The sequence below is a fragment of the Mandrillus leucophaeus genome, unplaced genomic scaffold, assembly GCF_000951045.1.
Source record: "Mandrillus leucophaeus isolate KB7577 unplaced genomic scaffold, Mleu.le_1.0 Scaffold65, whole genome shotgun sequence".
NCBI lineage: Eukaryota > Metazoa > Chordata > Mammalia > Primates > Cercopithecidae > Mandrillus > Mandrillus leucophaeus.
Genome location: NW_012107030.1, coordinates 276727 through 300553, shown reverse-complemented (window position 1 = coordinate 300553; position 23827 = coordinate 276727). Strand labels below are relative to the sequence as shown.

Here is a 23827-nt window from a genome sequence, read left to right as displayed (position 1 = left end):
TCAAAGTCCTGGTCTCAAGTGGTCCTCCCACCTTGGCCTCCCAAAGCACTGGGATTACAGGCATGAGCCACTGTGCTGGGTACATTTGTTTTTTTTTTTTCTTTTTGGCGGCAAGGTCTTACCCTGTCACCCAGGCTGGAGTGCAATGGCATAATCTCAGCTCGCTGCAACCTCTGCCTCCCGGGTTCAAGCAAGTCTAGTGCCTCAGCCTCCCAAGTAGCTGGGACTACAGGCGTGTGCCACCGCACCCAGCTAATTTTTGTATTTTTAGTAGGGGCGGAGTTTCACCGTGTTGGCCAGGCTGGTCTTGAACTCCTGGCCTCAAGTGATCCTCCCACCTCAGCCTCCCAAAGCATTGGGACTGCAGGCGTGAGCCACCGTGCTGGGTCCATTTTTTTGTAGCTCCGTTCTTCTCAGAGAAGTGGGTCTTAAATGCTGATGGAAAATTCAGAGAACGCCACGTGTGTGGCAACTTGATACCATAGAGAGAGGAGACACATTTCCGTTTCTATTGATGGGTGGTGCCCATTGACTGCACTAGCCCAAGAAGGATTCTCAGCTTTTCTCTAGGCTCTGAGAAGAAGAATATCGCAGTAGATTAGCGGTGTCTATCCTGGTTGCAGGAGCCAGGCTTGGTGGCGCCCTGGATCCATGTTTGCCATCCCCTGCCGACGATCCCCAGGGCTGACCAGCGACAGTGCGGGGGGCCTTGTAGCTGCTGGCCTAGCAGGGCTGGTGACTGGAGGGCTCGGGCTGCCCTGAGGCACCTCTGCTCCCTGCGGAGGTGGAGGGAGACGGCAGGGAGTCACGGATAGCCTGGGCCAGCATTGCGTCACCAGGGGAGTTGAGCTACAAACTTTGAAGGGGCAAAGGGAGCAGCTAATCAAGGAAGCTCCAGTGGTTGCTGAGAGGGATGTGCCAGGAGCATTTCAAAGTGAGACAGAGGAGCAGACCCCAGGGGAGACAGTAAACAGGCAGAGGAGCAGACCCTGGGGAAGACAGTAAACAGACTCGGAAATGAGAAGAGAGGGAGCTATTTGGCCCAATTTTAAAAATTGCAAATATTGATAAAATCATTTAAATGACAGAGCAGTCTACTTCCTGGGGAGGAGGACATGTGGAGGCCGTGACATTATGGTAACTCACAACATGGATCTGCACTTCCCTAACGTGTCAGTAGTGGGACAAGCTGAACAAATATTAGCTCACCCGGCCCTTGACCCTACCAGGAAAGAAGCTGAGCGGCAACTGCGGGCATGGCCTTGGCTGGCCCAGAATCCGGAAAGGAGGGTCGAGAGCCATTAACTGAGTAAAATGAGTCAGACGCCCTTTCCTCGTCTGTCTCAGCAGTGTCCGGAAGACAGGCTAGGAGGGAACGTAGTTGAATAATTGACTTCTCCAGCAACAACTATACCCAAAATTAAAGACATACGTCCAAGCCATTTCTACTCTCCCATTTTCTTTTGTTCATTAATTTTCTTTCATTCTTTCATTCATTCAACAAATATTTTTTGAACATGTGCTATGTGCCTCAGACATTGACATAATATTGAAGGGGCCGTTTCTTTGCCTAGCCAGATGTTTAGAAATGACTTCATTTATTTGTGTTGCTATCCAAGAATATCAATGTAAGAAGGAAATATAAACACACACGCACGGTCATGTGTGTGTCTTGCAAACACATGGAAATGCACACCTATATGCACATAAACGCATCACAATTACACACACCTGAAGCATACACAGACACACACACACACACACACACACATCTCTCTACATTCTGCAGCCTGTTTTCCTGGCAATAGCTAGTTTAGAAAAACAAATAGGCTGTCCAAAATTAAATTTAACATCTCCTTGTAGGAAAAATAAAAAATATAAGCAAAACTGTTGCCTTCATCCATGAAGGAAAAGTCATCATTTCATTCCACTTGGTAGTCTGAGAAGTTCAGGAAAGCTGTAAAAACTTGTAATCGGAGAAAGGGCAGAAGCAGGCACATTTTGAACTTTTTAAAGGAACATTTTAAAATCAAGGCATAAAATGCAGAAAAGTGCGTGAACCTTAAATGAAGAGCTCAGTGAATTTCCACAAAATGAACACACCTGGGTAACCAGCACCCAGACCAGAACGGGGGACATGGCCAGTCTCTAAAGCCCTTATCTCAGTCCCTACCTCTTCCGCCAAAAGTAAACAGTATCCTGACCTCTTTTACTGCCGATACATTTTCCCTTTTCTTGAACTTTGTATAAATAGAATTCTGCAGCATACACTTTTAAATGTCGGTCTTCTTTCACGCAATAGCGTATCTGTAAAATTCATCCACGTGGCTGCATGTCACAATAACTTGTTTATCCTCATAGGAAATTTCATTATATGATTATACCACGATTTATTCAGATGTTCGTGGACATGTTCAGCCACTAGGAATAGTATTGCTATATACAACCACGTACATGTCTTGTGGTACACATAATTATGTGCTTCTATTGGGTAAAAACCTAGGAATAGAATTACTATGTCATAGGGTATGAATAGATTCAACTTTAGGAAATGCTGCCAAACAGTTTGCAAAGTGGCTGTGCTAATTTATTCCCTAATCAGCAGCGCATGAGAATTCTGGTTTTTCCATATCCTTGCCAACACTAGGTATCTTCGGTCTTTCACTTTTCTTTTTCTTTTCTTTTCTTTTTTTCTTTCTTTCTTTCTTTCTTTTTTTTTTTTTGAGACAGTCTCGCTCTGTCTCCCAGGCTGGAGTACAGTGGCATAGTCTCAGCTCATCTGCAACCTCCACCTCCCAGGTTCAAGCAATTCTCCTGCCTCAGCCTCCCGAGTAGCTGGGACTATAGGCATGCGCCACCACACCCAGCTAATTTTTGTATTTTTAGTAGAGATGGGGTTTCACTATGTTGGCCAGGCTGGTCTCGAACTCCCAACCTTAGGTGATCCACCCGCCTCAGCCTCCCAAAGTGCTGGGATTACAGGCGTGAGCCACCGCTTCCGGCTGGTCTTTCACTTTTCTAATGGATGGATAGTGGAACTAATTGGCCTATTCCCTTTTAATTTACGTTCCCCTGCTAATGAGGCTGAGCATTTCTTTATATATTTGTTAGCCATTGGGTATCTTCTTTAGTGAGGTGCCTGTCCAAGTCCTTACTCCATCTTTTCTATTAGGTGGTCATGTTCTTTTCTATGTTCTGCTACATTGTGGTCCATGTCCTTGTTGGATATATGAATTCCAAATTCCTTCTTTCTGTGGCTGGCTTTCTCACTTTCATAGTGGCCTTTTGTTGTTGTTGAGACAGAGTCTCACTCTGTTGCCCAGGCTGGAGTGCAGTGATGTGATCTTGGCTCACTGTAAACTCTGCCCCTCGGTTTCAAATGATTCTCCTGCCTCAGCCTCCTGAGTAACTGGGATTACAGGCATGTGGTACCACACCTGGCTAATCTTTTATATTTTTAGTAGAGATGGGATTTCACCATGTTGGCCAGGCTAGTCTCAAACTCCTGATCTCAGGTGATCTGCCTGACTTGGCCTCCCAAAGTGCTGGGATTACAGGCGTGAGGCACTGTGCCTGGCCTCATAATGCTCTTTTGATGAACAAAATTTTACATTTTAAGGCAGTCCAATCTATCAAGCCTTTCTTTTATAGTTGGTGCTATTTCTGTTTGTTTTTTGTTTTGTTTTTTTTTTTGAGATGGAGTCTCACTCTGTCACCCAAGCTGGAGTGTAATGGTGCGATCTCAGTTGACTGCCACCTCTGCCTCCCGGGTTCAAATGATTCTGCTCCCTCAGCCTCCTGAGTAGCTGGGATTACAGGCACATGCCACCACACCTGGCTAGTTTTTGTATTTTTAGTAGAGATGGGGTTTCACCATGTTGGTCAGGCTGGTCTCGAACTCCTGACCTTGTGATCCGCCCACCTCAGCCTCCCAAAGTACTGGGATTACAGGCTGGAGCCATCATGCCTGGCCTATAGTTAGTGCTATTTAAGAATCTTTGCCTATTCCAGTGCCATGTGGATATTCTCCTTTTTTCTTCTAGAAGCTCCATTGTTTTACCTTGCAGTTAGATCTAGAGTCCATCCGGAAGTATTTTTTTAAGTATAGTGGGAGGGACGGGCCATGGTCATGGTCCTTCTTTTTATAAGGATGCACAATTGATCCAGCACCGTTTACTGGAAAGGCCATGCTTTGCTCACTGCTCTGCAGTGTCACCTTTGTCACAACATATTCTACATGCTATAAGTGTTCGTGTCATACAACTATATGTATGACATATACATCATTTTTAGTATCTCTATTCTGTGCCATTAGTCCTGTCTATCCTTGAACCAATACTACACTTTCTTAATTACTGTTTCATTATAAATCTTGAGATGGAATAAGATATCCACCAATTTTGTTCTTCTCCAAGATTACCTTGGTCATTCTTGGTCCTTCAGATTTTCACATATTTACATTAGAATCAGATTGTCAAATTCCACCAAAAGAGACAAGAGAAAAAAATGCTGAGATTTTGACTGGGAAGATGTTGAATATGTAGATCAATTTGGGGAAAATTGACCTCTTTAGAAGACTGGGATTTGTAATCCATGACAATGGTATAAATCTCCATTTGTTTGTCATTTAAAATTTCTTGACCAGGCTCAGTGGCTCACACCAGTAATTCCAGCATTTTGGGGAGGCCTGAGGCCGGGAGTTAGAGACCAGCCTGGGCAACGCAGTGGGACCTCTTTACAAAACAAAATTTAAAAATTAGTGGGGCATGGTGGCACACTCCTGTAGTCCCAAATACTTGAGAGGCTGAGGCAGGAGGATCACTTGAGCCTGGGAGGTTGAGCCTGCAGTGAGCTGTGATTGTGCCAATGCACTCCAGCCTAGATGGCAAAGTGAGACACTGTCACAAAAAAAATTAAAAATAAAAATAAAATTTCTCTCAGTGAAATTTAGTAGTTTATTGTATAGAGGTCTTGCTCATTTTCTGCTGTATTTATTCCTAAGTGTATAATGTTTGCTGACTCTATTGTAAATGGTATAATTTAAACATTTTTATATTCTAATTGTTTGGTGCTGATATATAGACGTACAATAGTTTTGTATATTGACTTTGTGTTCATCTATTGATAGATTTTCTTGTTAATTTTAATAATAGCCTGTACATTTTCTTATATGTTTTCTACATATAATTATGTGATTTTTAAAGAATAATACTAGATTTATCTCTTTCTTTCCAAATCTGTGTCTTTCAGTTATTTTTCTTCCCTTATTGCACTAGGTAGAATCTCCAGTATCATGTTGAGTAGACGTGGTGATAATATCTTTTTTTTCTCCCCAGTCTCAAGGAAAAAGCTTTCAGTAATTCCCAATCTATGCATGCTGTTTGCTGTGGGTTTGGTGTAGTACTCTTTATCAGATTTTGAAAATCCCCTTCTATTTCTAGCGTTTTTAAATCATGAGTGAATCTTACCAACTTTACTAAATGGTTTTCAGATTCCCTCAAAATCATATATAGTTTTCTCCTTTTTGCTGTGAATGTGGTAAAATACATTGATTTTTCAAAGCAATAAACTTCGAGGTGTGATTTAATTACAGCAAAATGAGTACATTTTAAACGTACAGTTTGATGACTTTGATACATAGATATGCCTGTATAACCAGCACTGCAATCAAGATAGAGAACTGTTCATTTATTTTTTAATGGTGAACCGACTGTGTATTCCTGGAATGAAACCAACTAGGTCAAGCAATGGTATCCTCTTTTGTGTCACTGAATTCTATTTGCTGACTGTTTAGAATTTTTGCCTATATATGCATGAGAGACATTAGCTTGAAATTTTCCTTTCTTGGTTTATCCTTGCCAGCTTTTAATTAATATTGAGGTCATGCTAGTTTCATCAAATAAGTTTCAAAGCAGTCCCCCTTCTTCTGGTTTCTGGAGGAGTCTGGGAGAGACCGCCGCTTTGTCTCCCTAAATATTTGGAAGAATTTATCACTGAAGCCGTTTGGGTTTGAGATTTTGGAAGACTTTTAGTTACAGACAGAATTTTCTTTATATATATAGTATTATTGAGATTTTATGGGAATTTTTGTGTCAATTTTAGTTATGGTCTGTTTTTCAAGGAATGTGTACTTTTCATCTAAACAGTTTTAAATTTATTGACACCAGTAATTAACAAACTTTATCTTTTTAGAGCTTTTTTGAGGAATAATTGGAATTCAATAAACTACACATAGCTAAGGCTTCAATTTGATGAGTTCTGATGTACATAAGTACCCCCAAAATGATCATTACCATAAAAATAATGAAAATATCCATCTCACATAAAGGTTTCCTTATGACACTTAATGATCCACTCGTAGGCCGGGCGCAGTGGCTCACCCCTGTAATCCCAGCACTTTGAGAGGCTGAGGTAGGTGGATCCCCTGAGGTTGGGAGTTCCAGACCAGCCTGCCCAACATGGTGAAACCCTGTCTCTGCTAAAAATACAAAAATTAGCCAGGCGTGGTGGCGCACATCTGTCATCCCAGCTACTTGGGAGGCTGAGGCATGAGAATCACTTTGAACCTGGGAGGCGGAGGTTGCAATGAGCCGAGATCACAGCATTGCACTCTAGCCTGGGTGACTGAGTGAGACTCCAATACAAAAACAAAACAAAACAAAACAATCCACTAGTCCTCTTTGCTCCAGCCCCACCACCACCCTTGGTGGGCAAACACAGATCTGCTTCTATCACTCTTGATTTGTTTGCATTTTCTAGAATGTTATACAGTCATGTGTCACTGAACAACTAGGATGTGTTCTGAGACATGCATTGTTAGGCTATTTCATCCTTGTGCAAACATCATAGGGTGTGCTGACACAAACCTAGATGGCATAGCCTACTACACACCTGGGCTATATGGTATAGCGTATCACTCCTGGACTACAAACCTGTACAGCATGTTCCTGTACTGAATATCATAGGCAGTTGTAATACAATGGTAAGTATTCGTGTATCTAAACATAGAAAAGATACAGTAAAAATATGATGTAAAAGATTTTAAAAAGGTACACCTGTACAGGGCACTTACCATGCATGGAACTTGCAGGACTGGAAGTTGCTCTGGTGAGTCAGTGAGTGAGTGGTGCATGAATGTGAAGGCCTAGGACATGACTGGGCAGTACTGTAGACTTTTTTTTTTTTGGAAATGGAGTTTCACTCTTGTTGCCCAGATTGGAGTGCAACGGCACAATCTCGGCTCACCGCAACCTCCGCCTCCCGGGTTCAAGTGATTCTCCTGCCTCAGCCTCCCGAGTTGCTGGGATTACAGGCATGCGCTAGCATGCCCGGCTAATTTTTTGTATTTTCAGTAGAGACAGGGTTTCTCCATGTTGGTCAGGCTGGTCTCGAACTCCCAACCTCAGGTGATCCACCCGCCTTGGCCTCCCAGCGTGCTGGGACTGAAGGCGTGAGCCACTGCGCCTGGACTACTGTAGGCTTTATAAACGCTGTGCACTTAGGCTACACTGAAATGTTATTTCTTCAATAACGAATAAACTTTAGCTTACTACAAGTGTTTATAAATTTTTTAATTTTTAAAACTTGACTCTTTCATAATAACACTTAGCTTAAAACACAAACACGTTATACAATTGTACAAAAATATTTTCTTTATAACCTGTTCTATAAACTCTTATCCTGTTTTTTAAAATTTTATGTTTATTTTTTACTTTTTAAAACTTTTTGTTAAAAACTAAGCCACAAACACACGCATTAGTCTAGGCCCACACGGGGTCAGGACCATCAATGTCACTGTCTTCCACCTCCATATCTTGTCCCACTGGAAGGCCTTCAGGGACAATGACACCCATGAAGCCGTCATCGCCTATGATAACTACGGCTTCTTCTGGAATACCTCCTGAAGGTCCTGCTTGAGGCTGTGAACTTTTTTTTTTTTTTAAATAAGTAGAAGGAAAACACTATACAATAAAGATTAAAAGTATCTAATAGTAAGTACATAAGCCAATAACAATCATTTATTATTCATTATTAAGTATTATGTACTGAATGTAATTGCATGTACTATACTTTTATCCAACAGGCAGCACAATAGGGTGTTTTTTACACCAGCCTTACCACAAACACATGTGTTGTGCTATGGAATCACTAGACAATAGAACTTTTTCAGTCCTGTCTTTCAGCTCCATTATAATCCTTTGGGACCACCATCTTATATGTGGTCTGTTGTTGACTGAAACGTTGTTAAGTGGTGTCTGACTGTATATCTAGAATGTTATGTAAATAAATCATGGAGTCTGTACTCCTTTTTTTCTGGATTCTTTTACTCATCATAATTATTCAGCGATTCATCCATGCTGTTGCATGTATCAGTAGGTCTTTTTGTTTATTGCTGAGCGATATTCCATTCATGGATTACCAATATTTGTTTTTCTGTTCATCTTTTCATAGACATTTGGGTTGTTTTCAGTAACTTCATAAATAAAGTTACTATAAATATTCCTGTACAAGTCCGTATGGGAGAATATGCTTCCTTTTCTTTTAAGTAAATAAATACCTACGAATAGAATGGCTAGGTAAAATGGTAGGTGTATGTTTAACTTTTTAAGAATCTGCCAAACTGTTTTCCAATGTGGTTGGACTATTTTTTGTTTTTGTTTTTGTTTTTTGTTTTTGAGCCAGAGTCTCACTCTGTTGCCCAGGCTGGAGTGCAGTGGCATGATCTTGGCTCACTGCAACCTCTGCCTCCCAGATTCAAGTGATTCTCCTGCCTCAGGCTTCCGAGTAGCTGGGATTACAGGCACATGCCAACACGCCCGGCTAATTTTTGTATATTTAGTAGAGACGGGGTTTTGCCATGTTGGCTAGGCTGGTCTCAGGCAATCTACCTGCCTTGGCCTCCCAAAGAGGGGCGTTTCATTTGCTCCACATCCTTGCTAACATTTGGTCAGCCTTTTTAATTATTGCCAATTTAATGCATTTGTAATGGTATCTCATTGTGATTTTAATTTACATTTCCCCAATGACTAATGATGGTGAGCATCGTTTCATATGATTATTTGTCCTTCATTTATCTTCTTAATGAAAAATCTGTTCAAACCTTTGGCCCATATTTTTAAAACTGGGTTGTTTATTATTGAATTGTGAATGTTATTGAATATATTCTTTATATATTCTGGATACAAGTCCTTTGTCAGATATATATTTCATAGATATTTTCTCCAAATCTATTACTTATATTTTCACTTTCAAAATAGTGTAGTTTGAATATCAGAAGTTTTTTATTTTGATGTTTAATGTGTTGAATCTTTTTTTTCTTTTCAGTTCATTCCTTTTGTGTCCTACTTAATAATCTTGCCAAAGCAAGATGACTATGATTTTTCCTCTATGTTTTCTTCTGGGAGATTTATTGTTTTAGCTCTCACATTTATATTTATGATTAATTTTGAGTTAAGTTATATATATATATATGTGAGGTAAGGGTTAATGTTCATGTTTTGCATATAGATATCCAATTATTCAGAATGATGTGTTGAAAAATTATTCTATTTCCCTTGAATTGCTTTTGGCACCTTTGTCAAACATCAACCATATGTGTGTGTTTATTTTGGGACTCAATATTCTGTTCCTTTAAACCATATTCCTATTTTATACTAATATATTATCTTGATTAGATAATTCATTTTTACTAAGTCTTGACATAAGGTAATGTAAGTTCTCTAGCTTTGTTCATTTTTTTCAAAGTTATTTTGACTACTCTAGCTTCTTTGAACTTTCATATTAATTTTAAAATCAGCTTGACAGTTTTTGTAGAAAAATCTCATGGAATTTTGATAAGGATTGTCTTCAATGTACAGGCCAATTTGGGAAGAATTTACATCTTAATAAGATTGAGTCTTCTGATCCGTGAATGTGGCATATCTTTCCGTTCATTTAGGTCCTTTTAAATTTCTTTCATAAATGTTTCATGTAGTTTTGCACATTGTTTAGAAAATTTATCTCTAAGGCTTTCATATTAACACTATTGTAAAAGGTATTATTTTAACTTTGATTTCTGATTGTTCTTTGCTAATATGCAGAAATATAAAATTAATTTTTTTACATTGACTTTGTATTATGCAACCTTAGTAGAACTCAACTGTAGTTCTAGAAACTTTTTTAATAGATTCCTTAGGAATCTACATAGGCAATCATATCACCTGTAAACAAAGATAATTTTATTTCTTCCTTTTTATCTGTATGCCTGTTTTTGTTCTTGCCTTATTACACTGAATAGAATATTCAGTACATTGTTGAACAGAAGTGGTGAGAGTGGACCTTCTTGCCTTGTTCTAGATTACAGGAGGAAAGAATTTAATCTTTCATTATTAAATACAATTTTAACTATAGGTTTTTTATAATTACCCTTTATCATGTTGAGGAGGTTCCTTTTATTTCTAGTTTGATGATTAGTTTTATCAGAAATAGATGTTTTATTTTGTCAAATGTTTAGTTTGCCCTTCTTTTCCTAGTTTCCTAGGTGACAACTGAAGTCATTGGTTTAAGACCTTTTTTCCCAAGTGTTTAGTGCTGTAAATTTCCCTCTAATTATTGTTTTAGCTGCATCTCAGAAATTTTGATATGTTGTGTTTAAAGTTCAGTTCAAAATACTTTCTAATTTCCCCTTTGAGTTCTTCTTTGATCTATGGATTATTTATAACTGTGTTCTTTGTTTTGCAAATATTTGAGGATTTTTAAAGATATCTTCCTGTTACTAATTTCTAACTTAATTCCATTATTATCAGAGAAAATACTTCGTATGATTTTAGTTCTTTTAAATTATTGAGACCTGTTTTATGGCTCACAATATGATCTCTCTTGGTAAAAAAATTTAAAAATTCTTTATGATTGTATTTTATGTATATTTTTAAAATTTTCAACTTTTATTTCAGATTTAGGGGGTACATGTACAAGTCTGTTATATGGATATATTACATGATGCTCAGGTGTGGTACAATTAACCCTGTCACCCAAGTACTGAGCATAGTACTCAATAGGTAGTTTTCCAGCCCTTGTCTCCTTCGCTCCCCACTCTAGTAGTCCCTAGTTTCTATTATTCCCGTATTTATGTTCATGTGTACCCAATGTTTAGCTTCCACTTATAAGTGAGAACATATGGTATTTGGTTTTCTGTTTCTGCATTAATTCACTTAGGATAATGGTCTCCATCTGCATTCATGTTGCTGCGAATAACATAATATATATATTTTTAATGGCTGTGTGGGATTCCATGGTGTATATGCACTACATTTTCTTTGTCCAATCCACCATTGATGGACACCTAGGTTGATTCCATGTCTTTGCTATTGTGAATAGTGCTGTGATGAACATACTCGTGCATGTGTCTTCTTGGTAGAATGATTTATTTTCCTTTGGGTATATACCCAGTGATGGGCTTGTTGGGTCAAATGGTATAGTGCAATTTTCAGTTCTTTGAGAAATCTCCAAACTGCTTTCCACAGTGGCTGAACTAATTTACATTCCCACCAAAAGTATATAAGTGTTCCCTTTTCTCCACAGCCTTGGGAACATTTGTTATTTTTTGACTTTTTAATAGCAGCCATTCTAGCTAATATAAGATGGTATCTCATTGTGGTTGTGATTTGCCTTTTTCTGATGATCAGAGATGTTAAACATTTTAGCATATGTTTCTTGGCCACTTGTATGTCTTCTTTTGAAAAGTATTTGCTCGTGTCCTTTTTCTACTTTTTAATGGGGTTGTTTTTTGCTTGTTGATTTAAGTTCCTTATAGATTTGGGGTATTGCACCTTTGTTGGATGCATAGTTTTTATGTTTACTCTGTTGATGATTTCTTTTGCTGGGCAGAAGCTCTTAGGTTTATTTAGGTCCCACTTGTCAATTTTTGTTTTTATTGCAATTGCTTTTGAGGACAATCACAAATTCTCTGAAAAGACTGATATCCAGAAAGATATTTCCTAGGTTTCTTCCAGGATTTTTATAGTTTTAGGCCTTACATTTAAGTCTTTAATCCACTTGGTAAATGTTTATTATGTTTTTAGTATCTGTAGAATTTGTTGTGATAGCCCTCTTTTCATATCAGATATTGATAATTTATATATTTCTCTTCCTTCTTTCCTTGATCAGCATTGATAGAGGTTTATTTTATTCATTTTTTTAAAAAACACCTTTTGACTTGACATACCTGTTGATATTTTTCAATTGTATATTTTCTATTTCATTAATTTTTCTCTTCATTCTTTCCTTCTACTTTCTTCAAGAATTATTTGATATTCTTTTTCTAACCTCTTGAGATAGGTGTTTAGATATCTGATTTCCAGGCTCTCTTCTTTTCTGATTTAGAGCTATACATTTCCTTTAACTGCATTCCAGGAGTTTTGATATAATCTGCATGTGTATAGTGTATTGGGTCAGGAGTGGGGGCGGCTTTATCAGACATTCTAGTAGGGGACAGGTGGGTGGAGAAAGTGAGGAGGACTTGGGAACAGTTGCCACTCTCTCCATGAGGGGCAAAGGGTCTGAGCTCTGGTGATATCAAGAAGATGGAGTGGAAAGAGTGTCTGTAAGAACAAATATGGTAGCAAGAGAATTAATTCATTCATCTGGTTCACCTGGCTAGAAAAGGAGATGAAAGACGATGGGAGAAGCAGCCCGTTGCAGTTTGGAATCCATGGTGATTTATACAAAAATATGGTATCTGCGGAAGATGATCTTATTTTGGATTAATTATGGTGAATTTAAAGAGATCAGCTCTTTATCAGGAGCTCAGGGGTATGGTGTATTTCAAAAGCCATCTTGCTAGAGTGATCTGCTGTGCCTCCACACTTGGCTCAGTTATCCCCAAGGAAACCCTCCAGGAGCACCCTCTCTCCCCACAGTCTGATTCAGATGTTCAGTCTCTGGGCTCCATAGTATTGCTTGCCCATCTCTGTAAGTTTTCTCACTTGTAAATAAAATAATTATTGGGATTATCTATTCCTAGGCATGGCTCCCACACTGGCCATTTGCAGCAAGGACGGTGTCTCACTCACTTTACCCTCCCAGTCCTCAATCTTTAGTAACTAGTAGCTGTTGACTAAGTACTGAATGAATGGTGCTTTGAATGTTCTTTGATGGTGGTTTTCACCTCTGAAATATTTCACTTTAACTCTGAAAACTACTCTGCATTGCGTGTCAGGTACACACCGTAAGAAGGAATGTAGTGACTTTCTGGCCAGCTTTTCAGTGTTAAATTGAAACAGTGTCCTGTTTGCAGAGTGACAGCTTGAAGTGCACAAAGCATGGGATGGTTTCAGTTCTGCTGGGTATGGATTTGACCTTGATTTGCAACTTTCTCCCTCCAGCCTTAGGCATTACAGTGTGTATGCTACATTTCAAGTGGAACTGTCTTCTCAGGGCCTAGAGATGACTCTCCAGTTGCTTTGTGTATGCTCAGGTTCAGCAGGAGATTGACAAGTAGCTTCTTGTTGCTTCTTATATGTCCTTTTATGGTATGTGGGGCAGGGCTGGATCTGCATGACTGCTAGAAGGGTGGAGAATTCAGTCCTCAATCAGGTGAAATTGGTCACTATAATTAGAAGCAGAAAATGTCTTCCCACCTCCAAAAAGCTTTCTTCAGGAGAATAGTGTAGAACTCTTCTTATGATTGTACTAATTGAAATGAGTGGCAGTTTGGGAGCTACAGGACAACAAAATGCATTCAGTTCATGTCAGTTTGTAAATTACTCACTTTATTAATTCAAAGAAGGTTGATGCTGGAAGGTCCCTTAGAAATCACCTGGTCTCACCCTTTCATTTTGCAGTTGAATAAGCTAAGGCCCAGGGATAATGAGGAGCTTACTTAGGCTCCTTTTGCAAATGGATAGTGGTACTGGGGTTGACCTTGGTCTTCAAGGTCTTCTGACACTCTTAGCTCTTAGGGTCAAGGGCAAATCAGCAGACATGTAATTCTAATCCTTAGCTGATTTATTAGTCACTAAATAGGTATCTCTCAGACACTGCAGGGTAGATTCTGGCAATGAGCTTCCACCTCACCAGAAGGAGGAATTAATTTGAACGTAGCCAATGAAGCCAATTCCCATATGATTCAAACTTCTAGATTCCCCTGATTCTTCAGCTGAGTCTCTTCTTTCCTTTACCCTACCCAAAGCTGACCCAGCCTTTACAGAGCGGGACAAAGCTGGTTCCAGAAAGCCTTCTCTGATCTCACTTGTGCACTGGATGAATTCCTCCTCTTAGGTCCTCTTTGCAGAGAGAACAAGAGCATGTGCTGGCTGCATGGGTGTGCACTGGCGAACCCAACAGCACCTTCCCCCACCCATTCCCCCATATACCATTCCCAACGGAACTGCAGGGGGAAACTTTCAAGGAGAGCTTCCCTGCCATGCCCTGTATCCTGGGTGCCCTGAGCCCACTGATTTCTTGAGGGAAATGTGCTATGATGCTGTGTCCCCAGGGAGGGCGAGGTCATGTGCCTCTTGTGATTCATGAATGGCATTTGCAGATGTAGCCAGAGTTAGCATAAAACTGGGCAACCCTGGTGTGTCAACACTGATCTCTTTACCAGCACATTAATTTTGAAATATCCCATGAGTCACGGACATTAGGGCCATTAAATTGTTCTCTTTTAGAATAGCTCAACCAAGCCTTGTGCAGGGAGGTTGATGTATTCTGGGTCAAGAGGATTTCTCATTATCTGACGTTCGTACTTCTTGCCTTGTTTGTGTCTTTTCTTGCTCTGAGAGGTGATGACTCTATTCCCCTTTAATTTGGATCTCTGGAACCTGAGTCTCTATTGTTCTCAGGGTCCCTAAATATTATGCTTAGTTCTTACTAATTTTCCACCTCTGCCACATTGCTTCGTGGCTTTCCAGGCATATTGAGAAGCAGAAGCACCAAAACATACCTTCAACAATAAGCATGGAGGAATGGAAGAAGTATAAGGGTCTGAGTGTAGGAGGTTCTTAAAAAGGGCAGCTGTGGTTGTGAGTAGACAGGATTTCCCTTTCTGCTAGGGTCAGGACCATCTTGACAGACAGAAGGACATTGAACTTAATCTCAGTGAAAAGCTGGTAGGTCATGGTGACAGCAGATAGGACCACATGGGCATGGAGATAGCAGCATAGACTGGCCTGTATGTGCAGCAAGTGTGTGTGAGTATGTGCGCCAGGGCTGGCCCTACTGGCATTCCTAGAAGGTAAGTTGTGGGTGAATGGAGGGATGGGATGGTGGAAATGAGGCTGGAGAGTTGGCAGGGACCAGGTCGTTCATCCAATTAATTCACCCAACATATTGCAAGCTAAGTGCCAGGCACTGTAAAAGACACCAGGAGTACAACTATAAACAATGCAGACACAAACCCTGTCATCACGGAGCTTGCAATCTAGGCGCAGAGACAAGCAATAAATGAGATGCATGTTAGGAGAAGTCAGCCCCGAGTCTTAGCTCCACCTCTGCCGTTCACTGCCTGTAGACTTTGGGCAAGCACCCTAAGCACTGTGCATGGAGGTAACGACACGCACTCACCAGGACTGATGGGTGGGTCAGCCCTGACTCAAAGAAAAGGCTCAGGACAGCATGTGACGGGGGTCCTAAAATGTGGTGACCTTTGGTAGGTTATGATGTGGGGGTGGCAGCAGGAATTATTGTTTCATTTACCACACTTGAGTGTCAGGAGCCAAGAGGACCATTTCCTGGTGATTGATAGATAGATAGATAGATAGATAGATAGATAGATAGATAGATAGATAGATATTTTTTTTTTTTTTGAGATGGAGTCCCATTGTGTTGCCCAGGCTGGAGTGCAACGGCACAATCTCGGCTCACTGCAAGCTCTGCCTCCCAGGTTCAAGCAATTCTCCTGCCTCAGCCTCCCAAGTAGCTGGGATTATAGGCGTCTGCCACTACGCCTGGCTAATTTTTGTGTTTTTAGTAGAGATGGGGTTTCACCATGTTGGCTAGGCTGGTCTCCAACTCCTGACCTCAGGTGACTCGCCCACCTTGGCATCCCAAAGTGCTGGGATTACAGGCGTGAGCCACCGCTACCAGCCTCCATTTCCTGGTTCTTTGATTTCAGAAGTGTCCCAAGTCTTCTATGCTGAGTTGTATTTTGGGCGGGGGGAAAAAAGCCATTTTCTCTTCTCATTGTGAGTTATTGCCCTAAAATGTGTGTTTTTTTCAAACGTTGTCTTAAAATTTAATACGTTAGTTCAAGTGTTTCTCAAATAAGCAAAGTCATTTTTAACCCTGATGTCTTTTTTAAACTGGGGCAAAATATGCATAGCATAAATTTTTCCCATTTGAACCATTCTTACGTGTTCAGTTCAGTGGCATTAAGTTTATTCACATTGTTATGCAGCCATCTCCAGAACGTTTCCATCTTCCCAAACTGAAACTCCACCCATGAAACAACTCCCATTCCCCTTCCCCAGTCCCTGGCAGCTACCGTTCTACTTTCTGTCTCTATGAATTTGATGACTCTAGGTACCTCACCAAGTAGAATCATCCAGCATTCACGCTTGCGCCTGGCTTGCTGCTCCCAGGTCCATCATGCTGTAGCATATATATATGTTAAGGCTAAAAATCTGAAGTGCTGGGACTATCAGGGCTGTGGGCCTGATACTCACAGGAAGGGTGGAAGGCTCCAGCAGATGACAGGGTAGAGGAAGTGAGAAAGTTGTGGCTAAGAGCACCTCTAAAATTACAATATGTACCCATCAGAGGGAGACTTGTCCCCAGGCACTGTCTTTCCGAGTCTATGGGAGATTTGTCCCCAAGGTCTGGCAAGTAGAACCCAGGGCCAACCTGGATGTATCCTTCAGTAGCAAGGAACTGTGAACTGTCTTCCCTAGAGAGGTCACGCCCCAGGGTTTCTCAGTGAACTTTGGGAGGCATAGACCATCGCCTGAAGTTGTCTCAAAAAAGTAAGCACTAAACCAAAAGAGGTCTTTGCACAAACAGAGCACAGTACCAGGGAAATCATGCCAGTCTTTGAGTTCACCAGCGTAGCCAAGCACAGTAGTCCCCAGACTTAGCAGCTGCTTGCTCCCTCCCATCTTACGTGACACCATGTGAAGGCACTCACCACTGGGCCAGAGAGGAGCAGGTGCCTCCGCTCCCAGACAGTTAAGTGGCGCCAAGTAAAATGGAAAATGTGCTGGACTGGCCCTGAGTGGCCTGTGTAGGACACTGGTTCTAAGACAATGGACCTTGCTAGGCTCCCAAAGCCAGGTGATATTGATCAGTTCTGAGGATGAACCACAACCCTTAGATCCTTTGAGATTTCAGGAAATCAGAAGCTGAGGACACCACTTTCTTTCTTTGAGGTGGCCCATAACTTGGGTGATTTGGAGGGTGGCAATGATGATGAACACCGCCAAGAACAATTCCCTGCATTTGACCCTGCTTGAGTCCATTCACTTTCCCTGGGGCAGGAGGACAATGGTGGCGCTTATGGGTGTTGAGGACTCACTGGGTGCCAGCAGCCGATCCAAGCCCTTCCCACTGTCAGCTTTACTCCTCCCTTCTCCCCAAGGCAACACCTGTGGCTGCTGCTCCCACTTGATAGAGGATAGTGAAGCTCTGAGAGGCCCGGTCACAGGACTGTGACTGGCTGGGTTGGGATTGGACCCTGGTCTGCCTGCCTCAGGGACTCCAACTTGGTTGGATGATGAGATGACTCATGGCCTTTCCATGTCAGCCACAAAAGTGGGCATCATTGCCATTTCCCAGAGGCCCCAAGGGGTCATCCAACCAGCTGTCTCAACAAAGCTGTTTCCAAATCCTCTGGGACAGGATGGCTGTCCAGAGAGGCCCTGGCTGAATGGCCTGCAGGTCTGAGTGCCTCTGAAAGGAAGGATCGGGGTCTTGGTTCCTCTCGCCCCTGCCAGCAGCCTTGCCATGCCAAGCACGTCAGCAGAACCGGTATCTGGAGCTTCCTGGTGGAGGCAATGCTTTCCTCCAGATGGGTCCTTTCCTTTCTGGGGCTGAATCTGTTTTTAAGCTGCAGCTCCAGCAGGGGCCCACTGCTTAGGGCAGCACCCGGCTGTGGAGCCCTGGCCATAGGTGCTGGCTTGTCCCCAGAGCACTGGGCAGGGCTAAGGAGGATGGCGTCAGCTTGGCCCCTTCTTGCCACTTGGCACCTGCTGCCCAGCCATGATGACACCTCAGCTGTTCCTCCATGACATGATGAAAAAGAGGCAGAAGAAGGAGGAGGCTCAGATCATCTGAGGAAAGGAAGTGAGCCAGTGTTATTTGTCTCACGAAGATGTCAGTGTTTTCAGGGCACAGGCACCGCACCCACCAGCCCCGGCTCCACTTACCCTGGGTAATGGAGGGTTGGTTCCAGAACCAATAGTTCTGCACTCCTGAAAGCCTCTGCCTGACTTTATTTATGGCTGCTCTGTCCACCACCGGAGACAGGCACAGGGTAGATGCTGGTAAATAACCCTTGAGTCGAATCAGAACTCACTTGTCTTTGTGCCTACAACTTTTCTGCACCCCTAGGCCTATCTTCTGGGACCTCTGGCGTGGAGCGGTTGGGCGGTCCCAGAAATTCCCAGATCTTATAAAAATAAACGGTTCTGGGAAAGCTGGCGGGCATCTCTGACAGAGGGGACCACAGGGTCAGTGGTGCCTTCTGTCCAGCTGAGACAGGATGTGACTTGGACATCGCTCTTGATTTACGGAAAAATAATCTGCAAGTACCCTGGGTGGGTCCTGTGCAGGCTCTGCCTTGAGGGAGTGACTGCATTTCCAAAGGGACTTGGACACATTGTTCCCCGTTGTCCCCATTTATGAAAAGTGGCCATTTTTGTGAAGTAAGTTATTTCAAAACAAGGGCAGGGAATGCGTGTCTGTGTGTGTGTGTCTTCTCAAAAGGAACTGGATCTTCTCAACCTGGCGCTGACCTTCAGCTCCATGAGGAAGTTAATTGGAGCTTGGTATTAACGCTGAGTATAGCAGAACTGATCCTGAAACCAGCTGCTAAAACTAGTTCCCCACACAGTCATTCTCTTCTTTTAAATTTTACCAGAAAGCACTTACGAAGCGCCTAATTTGGTGACTTACTGGAAGGGCAGCATATGTACCGGGGGAGTCAGGAGTCCCGGATTCCAGTCCAGGCTGAGCCTCTTTTTCCCATCCGTAAAATGGAGCTCACGATCCTTGCCCCGTCTGCCCCACAGGAAGTTGGTGAGACTCAAGTGAGAAAATGCATATTGAGGTCCTCTGTGAAGTAACATGCGTTCCCATCAGTCACTTAATATACATTTATTGAGCACCTGCTATGTGCAGAACTCAGTGGTAGATGCTGAGGAGAATATAAGCATTTGTCTCCATTACTGTCTCTGGGGCTGAACTTTATAAAATGTCATCTAAGCCACCATCTGCTTCCATGTACCTGACCCCTCCAGAGAGACTGAGGCTCCATCTCCCCCTGGCTGGTGAAGCCACTAGTCTCTACAACATGGCTTTCCCTAGCCCGAGCTAATTCCAGAAAGGAGTTTGCTGAAGGTCTGTTATTCTTCTTTATGCCTCTGCTAAGCTTTCCCGAGAACTGTTGCTTTCTGGACCGGGATATAGGACAGAGCTTGAGGCCACTCTTCCTCTGCTTGCGTCTGCACGGCATCACCAAAGGTAAGCCCCAGTCCCGGGGAGCGCATCCACAGGAAAGCTGCTGGGCACCTGCAGCCCACCCCATAGCCACTGCTGGGGGAGACTCACCTGATGTTTCCGAGGGAATCACCTGAAACATGGCATTGTCACTTCCAAGCTATGTGACGTCGGGAAAGTCATGCAGCCTCTTGGTCTCACTTTCCCTGTCTGTAAAATGAGGGTACTTGGAGCTCTGATGAAATGCAGTGATGGCTAGAAGGGGCTTATATATTGTGAAGCTGTGTACAGCTGCCAAGGGCTGTTTTATTGGCGTCTAATTGTATGTCCAACCTCTTCACATGCTTCACTTCTAGGCCCCTTGTTCTGCAGTTTGGGAGAAAACTCTGGATTTGTGCTCCCTCAACCTCACGCTCTGGGCACAGGGGATGGTACCTGTAACTCGGAAAGAGGAAAGAAATGTGGGGGAGTATGTTTTTGGCAGTCCAGGAGGCCACCCAGTGAGATCTTTGCATCTGAAAGGACATCTGAGAACATTTTCAAAGCCATTTCCAGCTATCCAGATACAATAAGTGGCTCTAGAATTCAGGAATGGTTGATGGGGCCAGGTAGTTTTGTCCAAGTTGCTTCTAAACACTCCAGAAACACTGATTACCTGATCTCAAACCTCCTTTCCCAGGCAGGATTGCAGTCAGGGGGCTGTGAATGTTGGGGTGAGGCGTGGTTGTGGGGGAACACTGACTCTTCCCCAGGGACCTGGGAAGGGAGATCTAGGGAAAAGTATGGGGAAAAAAATAAAAATAGAAATTTTAAATTGGAGCTATGTGCAACTTAAATATCTTCTTCCTTTTTGCTTTGTAATTTTTTCGATAATATTGTGAGAACTGAAATATCTTTAAAGAATAAGGAGGACTGGTCAAAGCTGACCTTCGAGGGCCACTGATGGCTTTTCCTTTAACAGTAGTTCTCAAGGTACCTTCCAGGGTTCACTGGGCAGCAATATCTTCGTGCAGGATTGTTGAGAGTATATTTCATTCAAAATAAGATAAGTTACACTTAACTTGTACATTAATGTGTAGTATAGACATTTTTTTAAACTGAAGTTGAAATGGCCATCCAATTTGGAGTGAATGTATTGTTTTCCTTGGAAGATTATTTGTATAAGGTGCGTGTTTTTGTTTTTTTTTTTTGAGATGGAGTCTCACTCTGTCCCCCAAGGCTGGAGTACACTGGTGCAATCTTGGCTCACTACAACCTCTGCCTCCTGGGTTCAGGCGATTCTCCTGCCTCAGGCTCCCAAGTAACTGGGATTAAAGACGTGCGTCACCACACCCAGCTAATTTTTGCACTTTTAGTAGTGACGGGGTTTTGCCATGTTGGCCAGGCTAGTATTTCTGTAAGTTTTTAAAAGAGAATTGATTTGAAATATAAAAGTAATTGACTCTGAACGTAACCACAGTGACCCTGAGATGTTTTATTTCCGCTTTGTCAATCAAACCTTAAAGGAGACCATCCACCCCTTTCCCTTCCCTCAGCTCCTGACTTCTTCCTTTTCCTTTCTGTAAATGAGACTTCTGAGGCTCTGGTGTGAATAACACTAAAAACCATTCTCTTTGTGTTTCTTCCCAGGCAAGGATCTGGAGGTGCTGCGGTACATTAACTTCTTCCCAGAGTCGTGGCTGAACCGGGTTACAGCCAACCACTACCACGCAGTGAGTTGCCTGCTCTGTGAGGACACACTTGTCGAAATGTGTTGCCTCTCTGACTTTGCTTTTTCTGGAGATGGGTTTCACTTTTGAAACCTCTAGATCTCTGAGGTCAGGACATATCTGGATTGTCTTCCACGGAAAGTGGGGAGAGCAAGGCCTGGGAAGGAGAGAAGGAAGGAGACCCAGATTTGGGATCCGGGTAGTTCGAGCTCCCCTCATACGCATTTTTGTTCTTGGTACAGATGAACCAATGTTGGGACCAAATTACTCTTCCTCCAGTAATAAATGAACATATCTCTCTCTGTGCACCCTCAGCAACACAGAGCATTTACATTTCTAATTACTTTTCTTAATTGAGAAGGGAACAACGGCATCTCATTTTTTAACATGCATTTCCTTTATTACTGGTGACTATGAATGTTTTTCCATGCGGCATTTCCCCTTTGTGAATTGTCCATGCAAACTGTTGTAGTTCTTATGTGTTTCAATCTCGCGTTTTCAGAGATGAAGAGGGGCAGTGTGTGAGTTCTGAAGATGTATGAGTCACTAGTTAAAATTCAATCCTGCTCAACAAATACCTATTGTAATATGCAAGCCACAGTGCTCAGCGCTCCCTGCACCATAGATCTTGACTCCGTGGAAGGAGGTGCTTTTATGGGACATAACTCAGGACCATGCTCTAACAAGGCAGCAGAGGAGTAACAGAGAGGGGACAGTCTGTGCAGACATCTTGGGAAGTCCCCACCTCGCTCTCGGTCCTCTGACTCTGCCCACCTCCTTCCTTTTGTCCCCTGCTCCTAATGCCATCCTCTCGAATTCCACTCCCTCCCCGCCCCAGCCCTCACCTTGGAGCCTCCCATGAGGGGCCTCGCTTGCTCTTGATTTTGTGACCGTGATCATCTCTGCCCCGTGTACACATTTTATTTCCCAAGTGAGACTGCTCAGGTACTTTTCTGTCTTCTCCGTGCATCCTCTGAAAGCACTGGGCACAGCACCCGACACAGTAGGTGTTCAGTAAATGTCTATGAACTGAATGAATGGCTGAATGTGAGTCTAGAGGCAAAATTCTTTTTCAAACATGGTGAGGGGTGCAGGCATCAAGAAAGAGGCATGAAGATGAAGACAGGCACTTGTGTCCAGAGGATCCCTCTGTGGTCAGTTGTGTGCGTTTTCCTTTCAGCTGGAGAATGGGGGCGACATGGACCAACTGAAAGATCTTAACACCCAGGCTGTGAGATTTGGGCTGCTTTTTAACCAGGTACTGAGAACTCACCCAAACAAGGGGAAGAATTGTCCCTCTTGTGCTTAGTTAAGAACCTTTGGAGGACAGCCACGATCACTTCTGGCTCCTGGTAGGAAGGTCAGGTGACCAAAAGAGAGAATCATAGGTGTCTCTCCTGCATAGTCATCAGCTCCCAGGAAATAAAATTCACAAGGCAGGGGCCTGGGACAGGCCATTTAATAATTACCCCACTAAGGGGCCCAGCGATCCTGGTGATACTGGGATGGAGGAGTTGCCCTGGGATGTAGGACTTCAATTCTAAAACCAGGAAAGGCCAAGGCAAACTGGGAAAGGTTGGTCATCCTATTCCCCACAAACACCAACAGTTGCAAACTGGCTCAACAAGAGACTCCACGCCAAGTCCATGTTTAAGCTTATAGGGATGAACTCAGTCTAGGCAGCTATTTTGATAGATCTCAGAATAAAACTGCAGTCCAGGAGCTTGATTGCAAGGCATCTTGGCACTTAGTGACGAGGGGAGCATTGGGGTTGGTAGCTGTGCTCCGTGCTGGGTTTCCTGTGATGGAAACAATTCTCCAGGAAATCACTGATCTCCTTTGATTATTTCAAGACACCCCCGCAGTGATCTCAAAAGAATTCATGTTTCAAGAACTAAAAGGTGCTGAATGTATCATTAGAGAGTCCCCCTCTGAGTCATCCCTGGAGAGGCTGGCTCAGCCTTTTGGTTGCAGAGATGTCGTGCCTAAGTGGGCAGATGGAGATCACAGAGCCAGGACTTCCCGCAAGTGCTATGAGTGGCTCTTGGGTCCATCAAATTGAAACAACATGCTTTGTTTCAAAGGTCTATAGACCACAGGTCATCTAAGAACATACCTAACCTATTCTTTACTTCACTGAGGAACATGAAGAGTAAATTATATTGTCACTGTTCAGTAGCTACTACTAAGGCTACTACTAACTTCTACTAACTGTACCAACTGTTTGTAGTGCGACCAAGGAGAGGAGGGTCTAAACCCTCCAGAAACACTGATTACCTGATCTCAAACCTTTTTTGCCAAGCAGGATTGCAGCCAGGGGACTGTGAATGTTGGGGTGAGGCATGGCTTTGGGGGTACACTGTAACTTTTGCAAACTTGATGGGTTCCCAGGGACCTGAGAAGGGAGATATAGGGAAAAATATGGGGAAAAACATAAAAATAGAAGAAATTTTAAGTTGGAGCTGTGTGCAGCCTAAATATCTTCTTCC

The 23827-nt window shown here is 42.7% G+C and overlaps 1 protein-coding gene across 2 annotated transcripts in view; it reads left to right on the top strand.

Annotated features, from left to right (window-relative positions):
- The window catches only part of BTBD16 (BTB (POZ) domain containing 16), an 82666-nt gene that overhangs the window by 54516 nt on the left and 4323 nt on the right, over positions 1-23827 (top strand). For both annotated transcript variants that reach the window (XM_012001061.1, XM_012001060.1), the window contains exons 11-13: positions 19562-19653; positions 21259-21341; positions 22519-22596. In XM_012001061.1, the coding sequence (XP_011856451.1) occupies positions 19562-19653; positions 21259-21341; positions 22519-22596 (253 nt within the window). The remainder of the gene's footprint in view (positions 1-19561; positions 19654-21258; positions 21342-22518; positions 22597-23827) is intronic.